Source organism: Loxodonta africana, chromosome 27, assembly GCF_030014295.1.
Source record: "Loxodonta africana isolate mLoxAfr1 chromosome 27, mLoxAfr1.hap2, whole genome shotgun sequence".
Lineage (NCBI taxonomy): Eukaryota > Metazoa > Chordata > Mammalia > Proboscidea > Elephantidae > Loxodonta > Loxodonta africana.
In genome coordinates this window covers 35998073-36021630 of record NC_087368.1, presented here as the reverse complement: position 1 = coordinate 36021630, position 23558 = coordinate 35998073, and the positions used below count along the sequence as shown (strand labels likewise).

General features: G+C 41.6%; 1 protein-coding gene across 18 annotated transcripts in view; it reads right to left on the bottom strand.

The window, feature by feature from the left end:
• Nucleotides 1-23558, bottom strand: part of GOLGA4 (golgin A4) — a 136863-nt gene that overhangs the window by 67607 nt on the left and 45698 nt on the right. For 10 of the 18 annotated variants that reach the window (XM_064277472.1, XM_064277468.1, XM_064277470.1 and 7 more), the window contains 7 exons: nt 20703-20801; nt 20224-20356; nt 18916-19106; nt 18532-18615; nt 15985-16132; nt 3613-3791; nt 339-470 (listed from right to left, as the gene is read on the bottom strand). In XM_064277472.1, the coding sequence (XP_064133542.1) occupies nt 339-470; nt 3613-3791; nt 15985-16132; nt 18532-18615; nt 18916-19106; nt 20224-20356; nt 20703-20801 (966 nt within the window). The remainder of the gene's footprint in view (nt 1-338; nt 471-3612; nt 3792-15984; nt 16133-18531; nt 18616-18915; nt 19107-20223; nt 20357-20702; nt 20802-23558) is intronic. The other 8 variants (XM_064277469.1, XM_064277471.1, XM_064277477.1 and 5 more) reach the window with 4 other exon arrangements.

Sequence of the window (23558 nt, the reverse complement as noted above, 5' to 3'; positions counted from 1 at the left end):
TGAATACAGTCGGTCTGTTAAGTTTTTAGATATTCTTCCTGAATTATGCAGTGATCGGTTTACTGGTTCCATCAGCCTATCTTCTTTCTCCTTCCGGATCACCATCTACTGCCAGGGCAGGATGGACAGATAGATAAACAAACAAATGAACTGATTAAATAAAGCTTGTTGGTCAGCACATTTAATTTTCCCACTAACCTGCCCACTTCTATGCTCTCTGCATGCTCGACGGTCAAGGCTGCCAGCAGTCCTACCTCAAGGCGGGAGGCAGGGATGACAGGATGACAAGTTATAACTTCACAAAGTTGACCTATGGCAAAAACAAAATAGGTACTTACAAGAGCTGCTTTCATTTGCTCCTGAAATTCCCTTTCTCGGGCCTGAAGCTTCTTGGTCAGCTCCTGCTCTCTGCGGGCCAGTTCCTCTTCGTGAAGCTTCTGCAGCTGAGCCGTTCGCTCTTCTGAGGATTTCTGATAATGAGCCGAGCGGATAAAGTGAAAACCCCAGAGTGAAATATGGAACCCCACAACTAAATCCACAAACACTTTATAAGAGTTCAGCTATCGAGCTAATAACTTTGGTAAGAGGAAAATCAGGACACACTCGCCCCATCAGTCAGTCACCAAAGTCTTGGTAACTGAAAGCAAAACCAGCCCCATTTTGCACCTCGTTTGAGCTCTGGCGAGCTGCTGCTGCTGCAGGCGCCATTCCTGGAGGCCGACACTCCCACTTCTGCTTCTTGTGGGGGGCGGGGGGGGGGGTGCACAGCAGGAGGAATGGGAATTTATTTATGGCAGTAAACAAAGCTACCTGGGCTGCACCCATCTAACTGTACCACACCTTTCCAGGCATGCACTATTTATTCAAAAGCATTGGCCGCCTTCTCAGATAAGAAGATCCATAAAAATGTCAAACCTCCCTAAATAAGTATATAAATTTAATACAATCATATAAAACTACCAACAGAATGTGGTGGGTGGGGAGGAGGTGGACAGACAAACTTACTGAAAAATAAATATATGAGAACAGCTAATAGCCAATGCTGCTATTAAAAAAAAAAAATTAGCAGGGCACACTTACAAAAATACCTCGAGGGGGAGGGCGCGGCTGGCAAACAAACATAGAGGCGCAAGTTATTTGTGTAAAAAAATGATAGTTACCAGAGAGTAGAGCCGATTACAAAACCAGAGTAATTATAATAGTTAATACTAGAATCTGGTCAGACAAAGCAATGGAATAGCACAGAGAATCCAGGAAAAAAAAAATCAGTTTTAATATAATAATTTATTATGTAGTAAAGAGAGTAAGGCAGAGCAGAGGGGAAAAGATGGACTACTGAAAAAGCAACTCAGAGGCAACTATGTGGTCATCTGGAAAAAATTTAAACTGGATCCCTACCTCACTCCTTACACCAAATAAATTTCAGTTAGATCAAAGATCTAACTATAAAAAAACAGAAGTATAAAAGTGCCCGAATAAAAAATAGAATTTTCATTAAAAAATGACCTCAGAATTGGACATGTGTTTTTAAAATGAACATAAAATCCAGATGACATTTAAGGAGAAGGCTTAAAATAAATTCAACTATCAGAAAAAGAAAAATTTCTACATGGCCAGAAAAGAAAAATCATGAACAAAGCCAACAAGTAACAAACTTAAAAAATTATGTGGATTAAATCATCTTATGTCCACAGGGACTAATTTCTATAAAAAATAAAGAGCTTCTATAATTAAATTTAAAAAAAAGAAAAAGACCAACAGCCTAATAGAAAAATGAGTCAAGGAATTTTCCAGGCAATTCAAAAAGAAAAACTACAAGTGCCTTTTAAACATATAAAAATAAGCTCATCATACTCATAAGAGATACGCACATTAAAACTACTGTAGCTTGAAAAGAATAAAAATGCTTGGTAACACCATCTTTGTGAGGGGAAACATTCTAATGTGCTGCTTCTGCGACTATAAACTGTAGAAAAAGTAAAAGAGAAGTCATATGCAGAGGCTATCTCTGGGAAGGATGTTTAAGAAGAAAACAGTGGTCTTCACTGGAAAAATAAAGGCTATAAAATGGGAGGGAACCTTACTTACAACTGTGTAATCTGTTTCTCTTTTGACTTTATACTATATGCCCATATTATCATCTTTTAAAATAATTTATTAATTCTTTTTAAGTGGCTAGAGTCCATGGTGACGCTCTTTATTATATCATATAACTAATATTTAAAAAAAATTAAAATCAAGCAGTTATGGTTAATTAAGGTCTTGTACATTTGGTAATGGAAATCCTGGTGGTCTAGTGGTTAAGCGCTACTGCTGCTAACCAAAAGGTCAGCAGTTTGAATCCACCCGGCACTCCCTGGAAACCCTAGGGGGCAGTTCTACTCTCTCCTATAGGGTTGCTATGAGTCGGAATCGACTCAACAACAATGGGTTTGGTTTTTTTGTAGTTGTTGTTATATTTGGTAATTGGTCACTAATAATTTCTACTAATCAAATTGTCTACAGTTAAGTACAAGAAAGAAAATGTATTAAAAGTATGTAGTTTTCCCCCTACTATATCTGTATGTACATAAAATCATTTATATAATATCCACTATGTAATAATAACTAAAAGCAGAGATACCTTACCAGGAAGTTGTAAAAATCTTCAACTCTGAAATGTAAGCCTCACCTGTAAATCTATAACGGATCTTGGGCCAGTTTAGTGGCCATAATCAAATATGAAGAATATAAATGGGGAATTAGTAAAGGAATAGGATAAAATGGGCTTGGTGTCAAAAAAAGGCAAGAATGACAAGGGAAAAAACAGGCAGAAACCAAGCAGATAAAAATGGGTGGAGAAGAGAGATGGGGGCAAGGAGGAGTCATGATAACGATATGGTCACATTTCTAAAAAAATAAAAATCTATAGAATTTTCTTAATTCATTAATTTTTAAAAGAAGCTTTTCCAAGAAGCTGATTTTGAAACTGAGGTCTATTTGTATTTTTAAGAGTAACCAGAGCACTAAGTAATAATGTGAGCCCTGGTAGCACCGTGGTTAGGAACTACAGCTGCTAACCAAAAGGTCGGCAGTTCAAATCCACCAGCTGCTCCCTGGAAACCCTATGGGGCAGTTCTACTCTATTCTATAGTTCCACTCCATCCTATAGTACTCTGTCCTATAGGGTCACTATGAGTTGGAATCAAGGAATTGGGTTTGGTTTTTGTGGTTTCAAATAATAATGAGCCTTTAAAACAATCAGAAAGGGCCAGCCTCGCCCCTCCTTCACTTCCTCCAGCACACATCAGGCTCTGCAGAGGATACCTGCTGAATGAAGTAGCTCGGCAACCTGCCTTCAAGGGCCTAGAGCCAAAGCTACAGAACAAGGAAGGCACGTCACAGTTTACAAGGTGGCCTACTAGACAGAGAGCAAGCTTAAAAGAATCCAAAAAAAATATCTAAGTATATTTTTTGAGAAATGCATTTCTCTACCAAAGTGTTTTCCTACGTCCTGAACATCATGTTCTAAAATACAAATTAACTCTTCTCTACAGTCAAAGGTCACGGGGAAAACATGGAAATTAAATTTAAAAACTGCTATAGTCCATGTCGGTCTAGGATGATTCTTACTTTCATGATATCCACAACCTCCTGTTTCACCCGACTTAACTCCTGCTGAAGGGTGACACGCTCCTCCTCACTCGTCTTCTCAATAGCTTTGATTTGTTCATCCATTTCTGCCTTCATTTTTTTCCGAGCTTCTTCTGTTTTTTGGGCTGTACTCAAGGCTCTTTCAAGTTCTTCAAAAGCTATAATGAAAACAGGAGAAAACAAGTATCTCAAGGAACACCATCACTGGACTAAGCGTTTTATATTCAGAGTATGGGAGCTACGACAAGCAGCTGCAGGTCAAGTTAGAAAACTCTGGCCATGGTTTTAAGTCAAGAGATATTTGAGTTGTTCAACAAATTCACAAGAAACGTCTAAGTCGCTAAAACAAACGTGCTGTTGACTTCTGTGTTTGGATTTTAAGACTGCTTACGTGAACCTAAGCTCAGAAGTTTGAAAAAAAAAATCAAATTACTAGGCAGTGTCCTTTTACGTGGAAACCCTGGTGGTATAGTGGTTGAGAGCTACCACTGCTAACCAAAAGGTTGGCGGTTTGAATCTAGCAAGCGCTCCTTGGAAACCCTATGGGGCAGTTCTCTCTGTCCTTTAGGGTCACTATGAGTGGGAATCGACTCGACTGCAACAGGTTTAGTTCTGTTTCTTTTTTATACACTTTTACGGCGGGGCCCTGGTGACGCAGTGATTAAGAGCTCAGCTGCTAACCAAAACGTTGGCAGTTCGAATCCACCAGCTGCTCCTTGGAAACTCTACGGGGCAGTTCTACCCTGTCCTATAGGGTTGCTATGAGTTGGAACTGACTTGACCGCAATGGGTTTGGTTTTTGGTTTAGTCCCCTTAAACAGCAAATTCAAAGAAATGAACACTTGTCCCTATTTCTGTACTGTATAGTTTAATTTTTTTTTTCTGTTTGTTTTGCTTGCTATACAGTTCTTAAACTTATCCACTATCAATAATTAATATTATTATACGATATTCACTAGGGCAGTTTTAAGAACACAAAAACGACAAGTCAGCACACCTTATTTTTAAAAGCCTCTCAATCATACAGTAAAAGAGCAGCTACTGGTCAAACGACGTATTCCAAAATGAAACCTACTACGTGTGGGTTTTTAAGTAGGACTGCTTCCAGGTGACTAGAAGGAACCCTTTACCTGATTGCTGCTGCTGCTGCTGCTGATGCCATCGGGTGGACTCTTACAGCAGCCCTGGGGGACAGAGCAGAGCTGCCCGTCGGGTTTCCAAGGCTGTAATCTCTATAGAAGCAAACTGCCACATTTTCTTCCCATGGAGTGGCTGGTGGGTTTGAACCGCCAATACCTTGAGGCCAGCAGTTGAGCACTTAACCCCTGTGCCAGCTGGATTCCTTTGCCTGACACAAAGGTGTCTAAAAAGGCTCTACCAGCAGGGAGTTCTGCAGTGAGACACGAATTCAGGCCCTGGGAAAACAATCCTCTAGAGTAACGAGGTCTTTAAGGAGGCCAAATAGCTCACCCAGCACCAAACAAAGTTAGATAGCAGATGGCTAACTCGACACCAAAAAAAAGTGTGTGTTCATGTGAATGTGTGTGTGTGTGTGCCACACATGTGCACATACCTGCACACGCACACACACGTTATTGGCATAATGATACTTTGTGAAAATCCTACAGCTATTGTCATCCTGGAAACCCTGGTGGCGCAGTGGTTAAGCGTTACAGCTGCTAACCAAAGGGTCGGCAGTTTGAATCCACCAGGCATTCCTTGTAAACTCTACGGGGCAGTTCTACTCTGTCCTATAGGGTCACTATGAATCGGAACTGACTCGATGGCACTGGGTTTGGTTTCGTTTTGGATTGTCATCCTAGATTACTTCCTTTAGTCACTTACACAACAGAAACCCCAGACCTTCCTTTACCACAGAGATAAACTCAAAACTAAACATTGACTTTCAACAAGGGCTTCTAGCCTATCAAGAAACGTACGTCCATGGGCAAGAGTTCGTTGACATACGAAGCTGAGCTCCAGGTAGTATTTTCACTCCCAGTAGTATAAGAAATGCGGGAACTCCAAACTATGGAGTCTCAGAGTAAGGCCTATGATTAACCACGGCGTGGCTCAGCCGACCGTGGTCTGGGGAGAGGAACTGCAAACATCTGTCCCAAAGCATTTTCTTAATGGCAAATTTCATTAGGTGCATACACAGGCAAGAGAAGGGATGAACTCTGCTAAGACTGGGAAATACAACTTGCTTTGCTCAACGTTAAAAAAAAAAAATCTCTGGCAATCATATATCTCTGCTATTTAAAAAGCTATGCAATATATTCGCTTTGTACAACCAAAGTATAAACCTGACACTCAGATAATCTAAACTTCAAAGGAATATTATTACTGAGTGAAGTTATCTTGAAAGACTCTAACGTCACTGATGTATTTGCCTGCAACACCAAGATGATAATCCTTAGACACAAATACATTGGAAAATGAAACATTTAAAGGAAAATGTTTTATTTTATTCAGATATTCTTTTATTATAAATTCTAGTGTTGAGCATACAGAAATTATTAACTTCTGCTTAAAACAAAAAAAACTTGTTGCCGTTGGTTGCAACTCACAGCAATCCTATAGGACAGAGTAGAACTGCCTCGTAGGGTTTCCAAGCAGCAGCTGGTGGATTCAAACTACCAACCTTTTGGTTAGCAGCCGAGCTCTTAACCACTGCGCCAAACTGACTCCTGCTAGTAACAATACATGAGTCTCCTTGTCTAACAGTCAAGTGAAGTGACTGATCAAGGAAAGGAGATCATGTAACAAAATGCTCTTCTTAGTTTGTGCTTAGTGTTTAAATCTGGGAAGGAAAAGAATCGAAAAAGAAATGACTGCATTTCCTAATGTCTGAGTGCCAGCAGAATCTTTTCATTACTGTTATCATCCAGCCTGTGAAATTCTGTCTTAGCACCTCCAAGCATGTCACAGAAATACCTAAATCAGGCTTTGGAGAGCCCAAAGACAGTTTTGATACTCTTCTAACAAAACAGAATTTAAATTTTAAGACTTCTGTCAATTAAGAAAAATAAAACAAAACTGGATATAGTCAATACCAAGTGACCATTCTTTGTTTTCATTTTTAAAAATCCAAAACTCAGCACAACATAGAAATAAATGCAGTGTTGCCATTTTTTCAAACCAGAAGAAAAAAAAATCCATCCCCCGAAGTTCCTGTTTAGATACGCTCTTTCAGTAAATAAGTTTTTAACCACATTCCGCAAACGTTTTAACACCCTCCTATATTTTTTTTTTTATATTATACACTCCATTTTAGCGTTTGATCCGCTAGAACGTGTTCCTAACTCACCTGCACCCATCACATAGGGCTAAGGGAGGGCAGCTCTGGTGCCACCGCTCTTTTCACCTGAATTTAATTTTTCTCTCCCACTTTCCAACCTCTGGCAGGGACTCCTGTAACTTTACAGCGAGAAAGAAATCTTCGAGACCTTTTAATTCAGCATCTGCGTTCAAATGCAGTAACTGAGACATCCAAATTCTCCCTCAGGTGATAAAACCAACCTAGATATACAGGCTTGATGGTGGGCCTTTAGAGTTGGGTTTAAGGAACAACCCTTACCTTGCAATATGCTTAAAACCTAAGAACGCTGACACGGATCAAGATTAGTTGAGCAATAATAACGTGTCTCAACTAAACCAGAATTTCTGACCCAATCAATTGATGACAGCTTCTAACTCTCCACAAAAGGCAACGTGTCACACCTCTGACGGACTTCCAAAAACTCACTGCTGTCCATCTCCACCCTTACAGGAAGTCACCTCCATCGGTGAGTCCCGTTTCAGTGTTTAGGGAAAACACGCTGAGTTTGCGTCCTACCCAGAAACAACTCACCTTCTCACTCTGAAATCACCAAGCACGGTAAATTGGTGTCCCATTGCCTGCAGTGGTCTGAACGTGAATCCCCCACTCTTTCCAAAGTGAAACTACGCTAGGATTTCAATGTAAATATTAAAGATGCTCTGAATGTCTGCATAATTTCTCTTTCAGTCACCAACAGAGGATAAGTGGGGGGACGGGCAGGCGGGGGCGGGGGAGTGGAGCGTGCATCAATCAGCCAGAGCTGACAAGTCTTCTGCCAACATGCAAGAATGCACGGAAAGCCACGGCCACAGCACACGGGAAGGCTACGCGGGAACTACAAACTGCCGCCGCATGTTGCAAGAACACGTGTTCTTACCAAGCAAAATTCAATGTATCTCAGGCAATTTTTATTTAAAAAAAAAAAAAAAACTTTGAAAATATTTCTAGGCAAAAACTTACTGACACTTAAGAATGGTCCTCTGTCAGTTAAGTAAAAGATCAGGCAGGCCTTTTTTTTTTTTTAAATAATTTTCATTGTACTTTATAAAGTGAAAGTTTACAAATAAGTCAGTCTCTCACACAAAAACTTATATACACCTTGCTACACACTCCCAATTACTCTTCCCCTAATGAGACAGCCCGCTCTCTCCCTCCACTCTCCCTTTTCCTGTCCATTTCGCCAGCTTCTAACCCCCTCCACCCTCTCATCTCCCCTCCAGGCAGGAGATGCCAACATAGTCTCAAGTGTCCACCTGATCCAAGAGCTCACTCCTCACCAGCATCCCTCTCCAACCCATTGTCCAGTCCAATCCATGTCTGAAGGGTTGGCTTTGGGAATGGTTCCTGTCCTGGGCCAACAGAAGGTCTGGGGGCCATGACCACCGGGGTCCTTCCAGTCTCAGTCAGACCAGTAAGTCTGAAGACCAGGTAGGCCTTTTTTGTTACTTCCTCGCTTTTCCCTTCAGATGAGGTTCACTCACGTCGGTGGAGATTATAAAAAATGGACAAATGTTCACTAGAGTTCAGTCAGAAAAGCTGACAACCTACATCTCAACAGTCAAACCACCCACTCATCAAGTATTCACTGGATGTCTACCACCTGCCAAGCGTACGCTAGGCCCTGAGTGACATGAAGAGAACGCTTCACGAGAAGGCAGCGGAAGGAGTAAGGACAGAGTCAAAGCGCCAAGGCTGAGGGAAGGCTGGGGAGAACGCAGCACTTGCTCTCCCCGCCCCACCGCCTTCCCTCCTGGTCCCCAGCCCTTACCCACTCTAACAAAAACGCCAGCGTTCCGAGCTTCCAGGCAGCATCGCTGCTTCGCTGCACTGACCCAGAGAACACTGTCACCACTAGACTAGGAAGACCCACCTCTGCTCCACTGCAGGGAATAAACCAAGATGCGGAAGCATGGGAAGGCTACCAGCCTAGATTAACTGCTGCTCTGAGGGGGCTGATTTATGACGCCGAGAATGAACTAGCAAGCCAGCCGCCGAGAATGAATTAGGAAGCCGGCCGCCGAGAACGAGTTAGCAAGCCAGCGCCGGTACCCTCACGCCAGCAAAAAGCCGTGAAAAGCACAGGTAGGGCTATGAAGTGAATGAAATGCAAATCAACAGAAGAAGGGACAAAACGAATTTTGTCTGTTAGAATTCCCACCTAATCGTCAAATCTCTTCTGTGAATAAAAGCAAAACTCTAGAGCAGCAGTTTTCAAATACGTTCCCAAGATCCCGGTATTCCTGAGACCCTTACAGAGGGATGGTCAGGTCCTCCCTTTTCCAAACCAAACACATATGTGTGAGGTGAGATTTTCTTTGTGTATTTCAAACAAAATGGCCCATCACAACAGACTGAGAGCAGAAGCAGGAATGACAATCCAGCCGTCTAGATGTGCGAAAATGTAAAACAATGGCCCTCTTCACTACATTGTTTGTTCTGGAGAACGCAGGTTATTTTCCACAAAAGTGCTATTTATACTAACATGGAATGAGAATGAGCTTTCATTGCTATTTTTAATGAAATAAACAAATATTTTAAAACATCTTTTACTTCCTAACATAACAAACATCCATACATATAACTCACATAAGCAAAAGCTCTTTGGATGCCTCCCTAAATTTTAAGAGTGTAAAGAAAAACAAAACAAAACAAAAAAAGAGTGTAAAGAGGTCCCTGCAATTAAAACTTTGAAAACCACTGGTCCAGAGCTTACAAACAAGGGAACAAAATAATACCGCCACCCAGCGGCAGAGACCAGACAGCGCAACACTGGATGCACAAATCCGGGCGCTCAGAAATTTAACAAGCATCATGTCTGCGATGGAAATTTAGTTTTTAAGCCATTTTCCAAAGTATGTAACAAGAATCGTTTTACGAATTGACTAAGCTTTGACCTTTGAAAAACTTACAGATACAGCCCAATTTCCACTCCTTACATTAACCCTGAGAGTTTATCTATCAAGTATCTTGACATCACCAGGCTGATCTTGAAAAATCCTAGGTTAAAGGCAAGTAAGTTTAATTAAACCGAAAATGCGATCCTATAGGCAGGCAATGTGTTCTTGCAGTGGCGGATGCTTGCTGCTAACAGTGACATCGCTGGGGACATAAACAAACGCACAAAAAACATAAAAATGAAAGATACGTACCAAGCACCTACAAGTATGACTAGTAAACATACAACCTATATCGAATGAAAATTTAATTCCACTTAAAATAAATTTTTCCACCAGATATCCATTCAGTGCCAAAATATTTACATACTAACGATCTAGCGTAGCATACTTGATTGTACTTTAATTTGTATTTTAGATTGCCTGAGAAACATGGAATTTTCTCTGTAAAGTATGTTCTAGGTACTCGTGAAAAGAAGAAAACAGGCCTTACCCCAGTCCTGTTCATACAAGGCTTGGGAAAGGCACCATGATTCACTTATTGGCATGTGTGGATGCACAAAAATAAGATGTTTTGTGAGATTTAAGACTACAAGGAAACTCTGTTACACAAACTATCAACAACTAACAAAGCACTTAGATACACATGTGATTCTCGTTTTGTTATATAAATATGCATAGCTCTCACACATTATTTAAATACATAAATTCTCTTTTAAAGGGTCCTTCAAACATCACATAAATACATCCCAGTATATGTCCTTGGTGTATCAGGCCTATGCTATACAAATGAATAAAAACTTACTTCCTGCACAAACACAACATGGCAATAAAAAAGCAAAGACTATTATGAATTAATCCAAGTTTTTAAATGCAGCCAATCACACAAAACAGTAACTTCAGCAAAAACAGGGTACATAAAAGGGAAACAGGGTTTACAAAGTTAGTGCACTCTGGAAACTCGCCTGATTCAAAGAGAACAATTTAGACATTTTGCATAATTGTAGCCAGGAACATTTTATTTCACTAGGGCAGGGGGTTGTACAAGTCTGTGGCGTGGGCTCTTTTTTTGTAACTGCTGTATTTAAATAAGAAACCCTAGTGGTACAGTGGTTAAGAGCTACGGCTGCTAACCAAAAGGCTGGCAGTTTGAATCCACCAGGCGTTCCTTGGAAATCCTACGGGGCAGTTCTACTCTGTCCATATTTAAATAACTTGAAGGTGGCTAACAAAAAGACTGTGGGTAATACGAATTTACTCTAAGAAAAAAATTCAAAGACATGAAATAAGCTATTTCACAAAGTGGTTACAGTATTATTCATAAGAGCAAAAATACAAAACCATTTAGATGTTGATCAACAGGGAAATGGTAAATGACGTACATGCACTTTGACACAGCCATTAAAATACATCAGTACTTTAGCAACATGTAAAAGTACTCCCAAGATAACGCTAACGGGGGAAAAGAAGCATGCCAGGTTGTCTGTACCATATGATCGGGGTGATGTAAAAATAAGGACTGGAAGAAGACTAAATGGAAGTGTACTGAAGCAGTGGCGTGTCTCCACTCCCTATTTCCCACCTGCTCTCCCGGTTAACGTACACTCACACGCAGGATAGTCAGGGCCTCGTGTGAGATTCAGCAGCATTGATGGTCTCCGTTAGCACTGTACTGAGGACCTAAGTTTCTAGACAATTAATTGTAGTACCTACTGGCAGTGGGGGAGCGGGGGGACCACCTGAAACAGCACTACGCCCTTAAAGCTGAATCACCAGATTTGAGGTTTAAACTCTGGTCACCTGAAAATACGACCACTGTGTTTACTTAAGTAAACACCTAGAGAGGAATACTAGGAGCAGTTGTAGTGAAGGCCTTGTAATGAACACACTGATTTTTAATTTTCTTTATCCACTAAAATAATTTTAACAAAATAAGAGGGTCATAGTATCACACTTCGAAAACCATGTCTGATACGTGCACCAGACCCGAGAGTATTCAAGTGCTACAGGCTGGTACGGCATCCTACGGGAGGCATGTCGCCATGCTCAGTCTCAGAATTCTACTGTAAAATTATGCTTCCTAGAAACCCTGGTGGCGTAGTGGTTAAGTGCTACGGCTGCTAACCAAAGGGTGGGCAGTTCGAATCCGCCAGGTGCTCCTTGGAAACTCTATGGGGCAGTTCTACTCTGTCCTGTAGGGTCGCTATGAGTCGGAATCAACTCGATGCCACTAGGTTAGGATCAGAGGTACTCAGATCTCCTTTGTGCTCTAACATACGGCAGGCATCGCAGCTCATCTAGAAAAACTAAGAGGAGCAGTGACTAGAACATCTTCCAGGAAAAGTAGTGGGGAACAAATGCACTGAGCCAGCTCCAAGGTCCAGAATGAGCAAGCCAAAGGAAGAAGTTACTCGTCTGCCGATATCCACGTGTCAAAAAATACCAACAGGATCAGAGTTAAATCTTTTACACTCAAAAAGGCATCAGGAGTATCCATATTTTTTTACGTAGACACATTTACTTCTAAAAATCCTAATAACTGCAAGCTTCAAAAATGTTAATGTTTCCTTCATACGACCAGCTCTTATGTTTTTAACCTTTGAATTTTAAGTCTAATAAAGAGAGAGACAAATATTTAGCAGCGCAGTTGAATTCTCCAAGACCAGATGATGTTCAGAGACTATTCATGGAAACCCTACTTCCTTAACGTTACTTTTGGAACTTTACTGAAATTTTTCTGTAAATTGGTACATGCGTAGTAACTGTTTAAGAATCATTTTGTATTTGAACAGCTCTGTTCAGATTCAACACCATTAGATAAAATGCAGTTGCATACAAAACTATTTTCCATCTTAGATTTCAAAGGCCTTATTTTAAACATGAAACTAGTCTGTTAGAACTTTCTATCACGTTTCTCATAATCACAACTACAAATACAATTTTTTGAACAATCTATGAAAGCACTTATGACTGTGTGGTCCAAAGGCTTTCCAAAGTGAATGTATTCATTAAATAACTTAATTTTCAAAAATATTTTGACACTATTAGTAACAAGAAAGTCTCTCAACTTATAGGCTACAAAATGTTTATTATATAAATATAGTTTAGAAAAATTACATTTAAAGACAAAACATGTAACTTTTCTGTGTGTTGGAGGAGCAAGGGAAGGAAGGCTGCACCACTAAGACTTGACCGGAACAGTCACCTGGAAAAATTCTACCCTGCACATGAGTTAACTGTGTATTTTGTCTACCTTTTAATCATTTACCCCTTTCAACTTGATATTTATTCCTGAGTTTCTAATTCCTCACAAGGTACACCTCAGTTTTAAAAGGAAACTTAATCCCCTAACCAACATTATTTTCTCTTGACCGGCTACAGCAGTCAACAAAAGCATCCTAAAAACGGAAAGGCTGGATGTGAGAGGCTGAGACGTGCCTTAGGTGTTCTGTTCACTGAAAGCAAGCCTGTTCCACAATGTCTCACGACTCTCCAACGGCTTCCAGGAAGTCTTCGAAGATTATATTCTAAAAGATGCTATCGACTCTCTCCGAAGGAAAAGTTTCTTAGGTTTACTGGGAACGAATTAACTAATCTCCCCAACCATTTCATCAACAAAACACCTGCAGGGAGATGGGGAGACGCTCAGGACACGTCTGGTGCCAGCCAAGGACCTCTCTCACGCAGACCCGTCAGCGTCTCGACATCTCACAGTCTGGTGTGTGAAGCCACTTCTAAAACGGCACTGCTGAAACCAAGTCCTCACCGAATTCAAGGGCCACACTGCTCGTACTTCCCCCAAAGCATCACTACCCACAACGTCTGTGGCTTCCTGGGTAGCTTCTCTTCTCCCGCATCTGCTTCTCTCTGCCGAACTCAGGATCTCCAGGTTTAAGAGAACAGACTCTGGAGTCAGAAATGCCTGGGTTCAAATCCTGAACCCAGGATTATAACTCACCATATCTTTACGCAAATAACGTGTGACTTGTGCGCTTGTTTGCCAGCCGTGCCCTCCCCCCACCCCAGGCACCGTTACAAGTGCCGCCCTGCGGATACGCCCTGCGGATACTCTTCCACGTGCTGCTGTTGAAAAAAAAAGGCGCAGCACCCTTACTCACCAGGGAGGGCGTGGCCCACAAACACACACAGAGGCGTGTGTTATTTGCGTAAACATACAGTGCTCTCTGCATGTAAATGTAGGCAAGTTACTTAACTTCTGTGTTCTCAGGTTTTCTCTTTTGTAAAATGAGGATAATAATGGTACCTATTTCATGAAATTGTGAGGACTAACTGTAAGTAAATAAATAAATACAAGCACTTATAATAATGCCTTGCATAAAGTAATTGCTACTTAAGTGTTGGCTAGTTGGAATCCACTTGATGGCAACTAACTTTTTTTTTAACCACAGCAGTGGTGGTGGCTGCAGTAAACCCATCGCCGTGGAGTCGATTCTGAAGTGCTAAGGAAGTATTTAGCTGATTTAGCTTAGGAGCTGCTGCTACTCAGTTACCATGACTACCGCAAAACTCGTTTTTTGGAGGAAGCAGCTTCTCCTATGAATTAACCGCAGGCTTCAACTCTAGGCTAATGAATGATTGCTGAGAGATTCTCCACTTTATTTCCAAGTTCCTACAAGTCAGCTGCCTCTGGAAAGCTCAGCGTCTGCTCAGCGGTAAAGTATCTGAGCAAACTCAGCGTCGCACTCTAATCCTCAACTTCCCGTTAGCATCTCCTGGTCCACCTTCATCATCTCTGTCCCTGATACTGTTCACTCAGTCTCCGGAGTTTAGAACCTTGGAGTCATCTTAGATACCTACTCTTCTGCCCCTCCAGGGCTATCAGATGCCAAATTCTGCAGATTCCACCCTTCCTCTCCTTCCCAGATCCACTGTCCTAAGCAAAGTGGTTAAAGCTCTCAGCACCTCAAATCTGGGTTTCTGTTTGTTTCTAAGCTTCATTTTCCACGTCATTTCTTTCTACAAAAACGCTAGCTTCCGTCACATTATGGAATCATTTTTTACTTCTGCTTTCCTGTTGTCTTGTACATCCAAGTCTAAACCCAGCTAACTCACCTAATAAGAATTCAACAGTCAGTTCTTTACAATCCAACTCCATTTGCCATATCGCCAAGAATGGTTTTCTGTTTGTTCACACACCCAGTATGGCATCTGTACCTGCTTATGGTCTCCTAGCTTCTCACTGGAAACCCTGGTGGCAAAGTGGTTAAGTGCTACCACTGCTAACCAAAAGGTCAGCAGTTCGAATCCACCAGGCGCTCCTTAGAAACTCTACGGGCAGTTCTACTCTGTCCTATAGGGTCGTTATGAGTCGGAATCGACTCGACAGCAACGGGTTTGGTTTTTTGGTTAGCTTTTCATTGTGTGCTACTTCGCCTCTCTGCTGAGACCCATTCTACCATCGTCCGAGGCCTGACTCAAGACTCACATCCTCAGTAGTTTGAAGGCTCCGGAGTTCACCTTGCTCTCCTCTTTCTAATGCTTCTCCTTTCCTGGCATTACTCTGCATTTACCCTGCTAGTTTCTATACTCTACAGCCTAGCACTATATCAAAACATAATGCTACCATGCATAACACCGAATTGTTCATGCATTCCCTTTTAAAGCAGACTGTATCTTACACTCTTTGTTTACACTAGAGCATCTACAAAGTAGCAGTTATTAAATAAGTAGTATGCTGTGACTTAACTGGAGAGTCGCAAAATTATAAGTCTAAGTTTATGATATTCTAAGGCAGGGTCAGCAATGTTTTTCTGTAAAGAGCCAGAGAGTAAATATTTTAGGCTTTGTAGGCCACATATGGTCTCCGTCCATACTCCTTTTCTTTTTTCCCAACCATTTAAAATTGCAAAAATCAGTATTTAAAAAAAATAAATAAAAGAAAATCGTAACGATCATTCCTAGCCTGAGGGCCATATATGAACAGACCGTGGGCCAGATTTGGTCGACAGGCCATAGCTAGCCAACCTATGCCTTCTCTAAGGAGCCAGTCAGTGTCTTATAAAGGGTCTCTACAGTTCTGTGTTTTATAATATTTAACTAATTTTTTTAGGGTTGATCCAGCACTTTAAAAGACTTTTGAGCACTGACATAAACGAGTAACCCCTGAGTTCTTACCAGCTCTCTCAGACTTTTCCTTCTGCTCCCGTAGCTCCTCCCCCTGGGCAGTCATCTGCTTGATGCGGGTGCGAAGCTGAGCGATTTCTTCTTCTTTCATCTCCAGAGTTTCGTGCATCTGACGCTTTGTCTCTGCTATCACCATTCCCTGAATAGAAGTGCAGGCTCCATAAGCATCTGCAGGACAAAGCTGCTCCACCGACAAAAACCAAACCAAACCCACTGCCTCCATGTGGAGTTGAGTCAATTCCCACTCATAGCACCAGTGACCAAAAAAAAAACAAAAACCAAACCCGTTGCCGATGAGTCGATTCTGACTCACAGAGACCCTATAAGACAGAATAGAACTGCCCCGTAGAGTTTCCAAGGAGCACCTGGTACACTGGAACTGCAGAACTCTTGGTTAGCAGCCGTAGCAATTAACCACTACGCCACCAGGGTTTCTAGCACCACTGACAGCACCTATCAAGCCTACCTGGAAAGGTAGGAAAAATATACTTCTTACTCAGTATTGAGAAAGCACTTCAAAATTTCAAAAACTGAAGTCTGTTCTGCTGTATATATTACAAAAACCTCAGTTCCTTGGCATGACATCAGAGTATTTTTTATGTTTAAGAAAACGTAATAGTAAGATTAAGGATATGTTAGTGAAAAGATTTATTTACAATTCTTCCATGAATGTAACTTTCCCTATCTTAGTAACCCGTTTATGACGAATAAAACATAACCTTCTGTACCTGGCGCAGGGCCATCGTGAGCTACAATCACTGACCATGCTGTACACAGCACAGCCTCAGGGGCTGCTGAGCGTGTAAGGTGACTGCTGCACTGAAGTACGGGTCTGCCTGGTTCCTCTCTTCTCCTGTGACCGTCTCTGGTCCCACCACCACTCCTTACTAACGTCAGTGACACACGCCATTCCTCCAATTTGCTACTTACTACCGTCTTCCCTCTCTCTGGGTAATCTACACTAGAAATGAAGGTCCTGGGGGAAAAGATTACTCAGTGTTGTGTATTCAATCAGACATTTGGGACAAATAAAAAATGGGATGAGTCCATTTGTCTCTTAAAAAATATTTAGGTTTTGTGACAGCTGTTTCGCGGCCTGAAAAAGTTTATTACCTTATGCCCAGCATTTGCTGACCCGCTTTACAGTCTGACTCTTCCATATGGCTATTACTACTAGACAGATAACCCAGAAAGCAGGGAATTGTTACATAAAATTTCAGAACAAAACCATGGGCCTTCAGCTTCTTCAACCAACAAATCACAAGGGAAAGAGAAATGGGAGGGGGGAGAGAGAGAAGGCCGTCGGATCTATAGATTAAAAGAAGTCTTAAGAGTCCTATCAACCAACTACAATCAAAGAACCTTATTTGGATACTGGTTCATAAAAAGGAAAATGTATGAGACAACGGGGAAAATCTGAAACTGACTAGGTATCTGATCATATTAAGGAATTCTTGGTCATTTTCAGATGTGACTGTGATAATGTAGTTACGCTTTTTTTTTTTAAAGTCTTTTATTTAAAGATGCATTAAAATACTCATAAAAGAGTCAGATTTCTTGGATTTACTGTCAAACAGTCCTGGATTGAGAAGGATAACGGAGGTGGGGGTGTACAGATGAAACAACGCTGGTGATAACCAGTGAAGCTGGGTGACAGGTTCGCAGGAATTCATCTTACTGAATTTCTTCTACTTCTGTAAATGCTTTAAGTTCTCCCTAATAAAAAGGTTTCATTTTTGTTTGTTTGCTTGTTTGAAGGGGTTTTTTAAAAAGTTTGCAGAGCGGCAAACAAATAAAAGCAAAAAAAAAAAAAAAAAGACTGCCAACAGCTCACTTCAATAGCAAGCTAACTCTGACGACGTGTTCTTAATTAAGTGGCCACTTAGGACACTGCGTTATAAAGCAGTGTATCCGAGGAAACTGTGCAGAGCAAACTGGAGCTGCTCAGAATCTGGGGCTGGAAGACTTAGGTCAAAACTGTTTGCTCGTGAAGTTTCCAGTCATCTTTGCTGCTACAGCTGCTCCCTAGCTGCCAAGAGTAAAACTCATCCCGTCCTCGATCCTCCATCCTCATCTAGAGATTCAAAAATTCATTTGCGGGGATTTCTGTTTACGTTAATATACACATTACCATTTCTCTATTTTTTAGGCAACTTATCCGAGAGATTAGCCTGTTGCCATTATGTTTGAAAGAACATCTACCATTCGTGTTCAGCAATCCCTTGGCTAGAAATAATTTAATTTTTCTCTGAAAAGTAATTACATACTATAAACATGAATTTCCTTTGCAACAGTTATTCTAATCAATAAATCTAACTGGGATACAAAAAAATTACAGAGAATCAGCTTCACATGATACAAAACGAATGCTAATAGTTATATAAATCTAGAAATTAAGACAAAAAGCTTTTTCATGGAAGCAGCTGTAATAATTTTGGGAAGCAGAAGTCTGAATGCTTTCAACTTCTTTCAGAAGTAAATATTGGGGCCCCCTGACAAATTTTAGTATCATAAGGTTTTTTTGTTTGTTTGTTTTACCTTATCTTGTTCAAGCTGTTCAATTAAGTTCTTTGCATCACGCAACTGAGTGATAAGTTTAGTCTTCTCAGCCATATGAAGCTCCTAAAAAAATTTTAAAAATTCATTTCCATCTCTAATAAAGCTTCTGTTCTTATGAGAACGCTAAACATTTTATCTACTTTAGATACTTCTTACAGTCTAGTAGAGGAGGAATGTACACAGGAGGTCATGGCACATGCCATGAGGACAGGAAGCCCAGAGCACCCCAGAGCCCAGCAAGGGCTCTCCATGCCCTCTGTGGAGGGTGGGCGGAGGCTCTCCCGAGGAGGGGCAGGCCAAGCCGGAGCCTGCGGACCTACATTTACAGGACTGAGTTAGGGCGAAACTCGTCTGCTGCTGTACCTTCGTTTTTTCTAGCTCTTGCAGCCGCTCCTCCAGTTGCTCTTGCAATGCTTCTTTTTCACTGGTTAACAGGGTGCACTGCTCCTTATGCGAATGGATTGTTTTCTTACAGCGCTGAAGGAGATTCTCCTGACGCTTCACTCTCTGCTGAAGCGCTTCCAGTGTTTTAGAAGAGGGTCCATCTCCAGCTACTAGCGATAAAGCACCACAGGCAGGAGGCAGTCAGTCAGGAAGGGAAGGGCTCCCTGGGGACAGCTAGCCTGTGAGGGCACAGCAGTGTCATCCTATCTCAACACCGCTGTACTCTAAGCCACATCGGGAGAGGGGACCCTGGCCAGCTAGAATCTGGCACCCTTCGCAGCCTCTACCCTTTCACCATCTGTTTTATCTTTACCTGAAGAAGCAGTGGGCTAGTGCCCTCACCTCCTCTGAGGTTCACCTCCATCCCAGGTGGCGCATAACACTCAGCAGTTAACGAACATTACCAGAATCCACCCTCCTTAAAGACAGTTTGACGACCATCTTCTGTTATTCACAATTATCCCTTGTGGATCTTAGCCCGATACAATTAAGGAAGCACTCCTTCCAGCCACCTTCTAATCTCTTCCCGAGTGGAGTTCTGCCAAGTAGAGTCTTCCCATCATCTTACATTTATGACTGACATTTTCACTCCCCAGGGGAACTACAGGGCCCTTTGCAGGGTTGGTTGCTTAGGTAGCGAGCTGCTCAGCTCCTGACTCTGACTCTGGCTGGACTACTATCCATCGTAAATCTCTTTGAGAAAAAGAGACGGGAAATAAAAAGTGGGAATTTCACTGAATATGTACCTGAAAACCTCAAGGAAGAGAGAGGGCTGCAGTTGATTTTTAAGACGAAATTTAAATATTTCTTTTTTTCCAGTTAAAAGGGAAACATTAGGGCACATACAGGAATCTTTAAATGTAGAAATACGTAAGCAACATTAATTAACAACTAAAATATCCAAACAATTAAAAATAGCATATTCAGTACCCTTGAGTGGAAGTGACCGGCTTATCCGAACTCTCACTACTGCTATCAATTAAACAGTGTGATAATACATGAATTTCAATTACAATAAAAACGTGTTACTACCGACAGACTGCAAAACAGTCTTAAAACAGTTACTCAGTTACTTTATCCTGAAAAACAACAAGCAAGGACATCTTTCCGGAAATGTTAGGCTCAAGGACACTTTCTGGTCAGCCCATGCCCACCAGTTCAGGCCCGGGACTCTGGCCACATCCTCCTCCAGCTTTGAACTGAAACCTCTGAGGAGATGAAGCTCACCTGCGGGCTCTGCACTGCTCTCCGCATTCTCTTCCTTAGAGACGCTTTCAGCCTGTGGCTCCACCTGGGGGAGTGGTTTAAGTATATCAGCGTTCATCGGGCCATTTTGTAGTCGATGTTTTAGCAGAGAAACCTAAAGAAAACAAGGTTTTCTTCAGGAAAAATCATGAGTAACTATGGCACTGGGGCTTTCCTAAAACAGAGAGGGGTGGTATAAATGATGTCCTTTTTGCTACAGTCTGGAAAAAACTTTTTAAAACTTCATTCCCTATGCAACTGGTTTTTGTAGTTGCTATCATGAATGATATGGTAGTTAGCCAAAAGACACAATAAATCAAAAATTATTCTTAAAAATTGAAAGCAAAAAGTTCTAAGAATAGACCATTTTTTAATAACATCTGGAACCTATTAGATATGTCATCCAAACCCTTCTATTTTTCTTCATCCAAAAATTCCACACTTTTTCTTCTAACCTTTACCTGAGTCTGGAGAACACTGATATGCTGGTCCTTCTCCTCTAAAGACGCATCAAACTCCTCCTGGAGATGTTTCTTTGCTTGCTGGTCCATCTGGAGCTCCTAAAACAAAGCATTTTAAAACCAAAACTAAAAACTTGAAGTTTTTCAGAGTTTAAGAACATGAATCAATATCAGGTCTGCATTTCTCTTAAGATAAGCTATCAGCAACTAAAGATTAGAGACTATTCAGCATTTAAAACATTAAAAACCAAGGAGACTATGTGGGCAGCTCCTGTCTGGAGAAGAGATGAGAGGGCAGGGGGGGGCAGAAGCTGGCTGAATAGACATGAAAATAGAGAGTGGAGGGAAGGAGTGTGCTGTCTCATTAGGGGGAGAGCAACTAGGAGTATACAGCAACTGTATATAAGTTTTTGTATCAGAGACTGACGTGATTTGTAAACTTTCACTTAAAGCACAATAAAAATTTAAAAAAGGAAGGAAAAAAAAACATAAAAAACCAGTAGCTGATTTTGTTCCTTAAAGTATATGAGGACCCACAAAGAACAAGTATATTTTCTGGAGGTGTAATAATATCTGCTGAATTGGTAATACTGTGGGGTGAAGAAAAAATTAATCACACTTAAGAAAAAAGTAAGACTTTCCTTAGAGACATCTTACTACTTAAGTTATCTTGTGTTCACCTGATCAGGAATTCAACTGTCAGAAATCAAACTGATATTAACAGCCGAAACGAAAGCTCCCTCGTCTATAAAATGAAGAGGTGGAACTAGCCCATCTCCAAACAATAAAACTTGAAGTTCCTGAAACTACTGAAAACGCTGCTCTCTCTAAGCCATTTAATGAGCTTTCCTAACTCGGCCCAATGGTCTTTACTTCTCTGCCAGACCAGCCACCAAGAATTAATTACGTCCTCTACAAGGTGACTATGAGTCGAAATCCACTCATGGGCAACAGGTTTTTGTTTTCTTGGTTTATTCCTGAGGCACTTGACCTCCACAGCTTCAGGCTCCTGGTTACCTCTTCCCGGCCCTTAGCTTCCTCTCTGCCCTTCACTGATCCTCTTGACACCTACCCCTGTGAGCTCAGTCCGGTGTCCTCTGTGCTTCTTCTACCTATACTTTCTCCCTCGGAATATGAGACAATGACATCTGGGAGATATTAGATACCCCATTAAAATCCCTCTATTTTTCCATTTTTCCCATCTTTGCAACTGCCTAACTTCAAAATATGCAGTCATATTTTACTCATCTTTGTCAAATCCTGCTTATGATCAAATTCTTCCATCATTTTTTTTCTTCAATGGGTAGGTTCCTTTTCCATAACTACAGCCATACGCCAGATCTCTATGATTTTAGACGACTAATTCCCTTCAAGGAAACCCTGGTGGCGCAGTGGTTAAGAGCTACAGCTGCTAACCAAAAGATCGGCAGTTCAAACCCACCAGTCGATCCTTGGAAACCCTACGGGGCAGTTCTACTCTGTCCTATAGAGTCACTATGAGTCAGAATAGACTCGACAGCAATGGGTTAATTTCCCTCAATGACCTTCTAGAGAGAGAGACTGCTCACCTCAAGTGTTCCACTGCTTTAATCCATCCCTCACACGTTTGCTGGAACGATACTCCTCAAGCGATATTTTCAGGGACTTACAGCAACTCCCTCTTCTTGCATTGCTTCAAATGTCTTAATGCTCAAAAACTGGAAGGTCTAGCAGCTCTAACTGTCCTCTGCCCACAACCCACACCACCCAAGCATCTCTGACTAACGCCTCCTGGCCTGGCGTCCCCCACTGCGGTGGTCTCCAAGTGCTGGTCTTCAGATCAGGACACGTCCACAGTGATGTGTTCACCCGTCCAGAGTGAAACAAGACACAGAAGGCCAAAGCAGAGTTTTTTTTTCTAGGATCTAAATTTCTTTCATTTAAACAACTGTATTTTATTCTGAGAATATATCGTTCCTAAAATTTTTCATCTTAAAATGACCTTTCTTCCATGCCATAATGACAATCAAACAATCTGGTTCCTTGTTCTTGATGCCCTTACTTTGAAAAACAAAAGTTAGTAGCTCTAGTTCTGGAGGCAACTGCAAGGGGATTTTTTGGTCCATGAAATCCAGAGTCTGGGAAACGCTGTCCTCCATTAATTCCATGCCTCTGGACAAGCCAACTCTTTAGCCTAGAGCAGCCATACATCTCCTTAATGACAATGCAGGACCTTTGCTTTCTTCTAAACAATTTTCCACAATACAACATACTAGGCTCAGTCACATGACAAGCCTAACAGCCCACAAAAACTCCGCAATTTACAGTACGGTTTCCGGGTTTTGCGTGTTTTTAACTCCTCTAGACGAAAAGTCCTTGAATTTGGTGGCAGCATCCTTTAATCACGTCCCCATCTCCCACGTCCTGCTACCTGTATACTACGCTGCCAGTACCTCTGTCAATTCGACTCACGGAGACCCCATGTGCTACAGAACAGAACTGTTCCACAGGGTTTTCCTGGCTGTAGTCTTTACAGAAGCAGTTGCCAGGCCTTTCTTCCATGGTGCTGGTGGGTGAGTTCAAACCACCAACTGTTAGGTTAGTAGCTGACAGCAAACTGTCTGCACCACCTAGGGACCTCTACTCTGCCAACAAGCACTCTAGAAACAATGAGGACCACAGTTATAACAGGACCTTAATTAAGACTTGTCTCCTTAGATCCTGACTACATCCACAAGCCGGATGACCAATTGTCCAACATCTTCATGACCTGGATCTCACTAGCTCTAGAACTGGGCCTACTAGGTAGAGTCATTTCCCACTGTTTAAACAAAAAAAACAAAACAGTTCTTCCTTACACTCATTGGAAATCTGGGG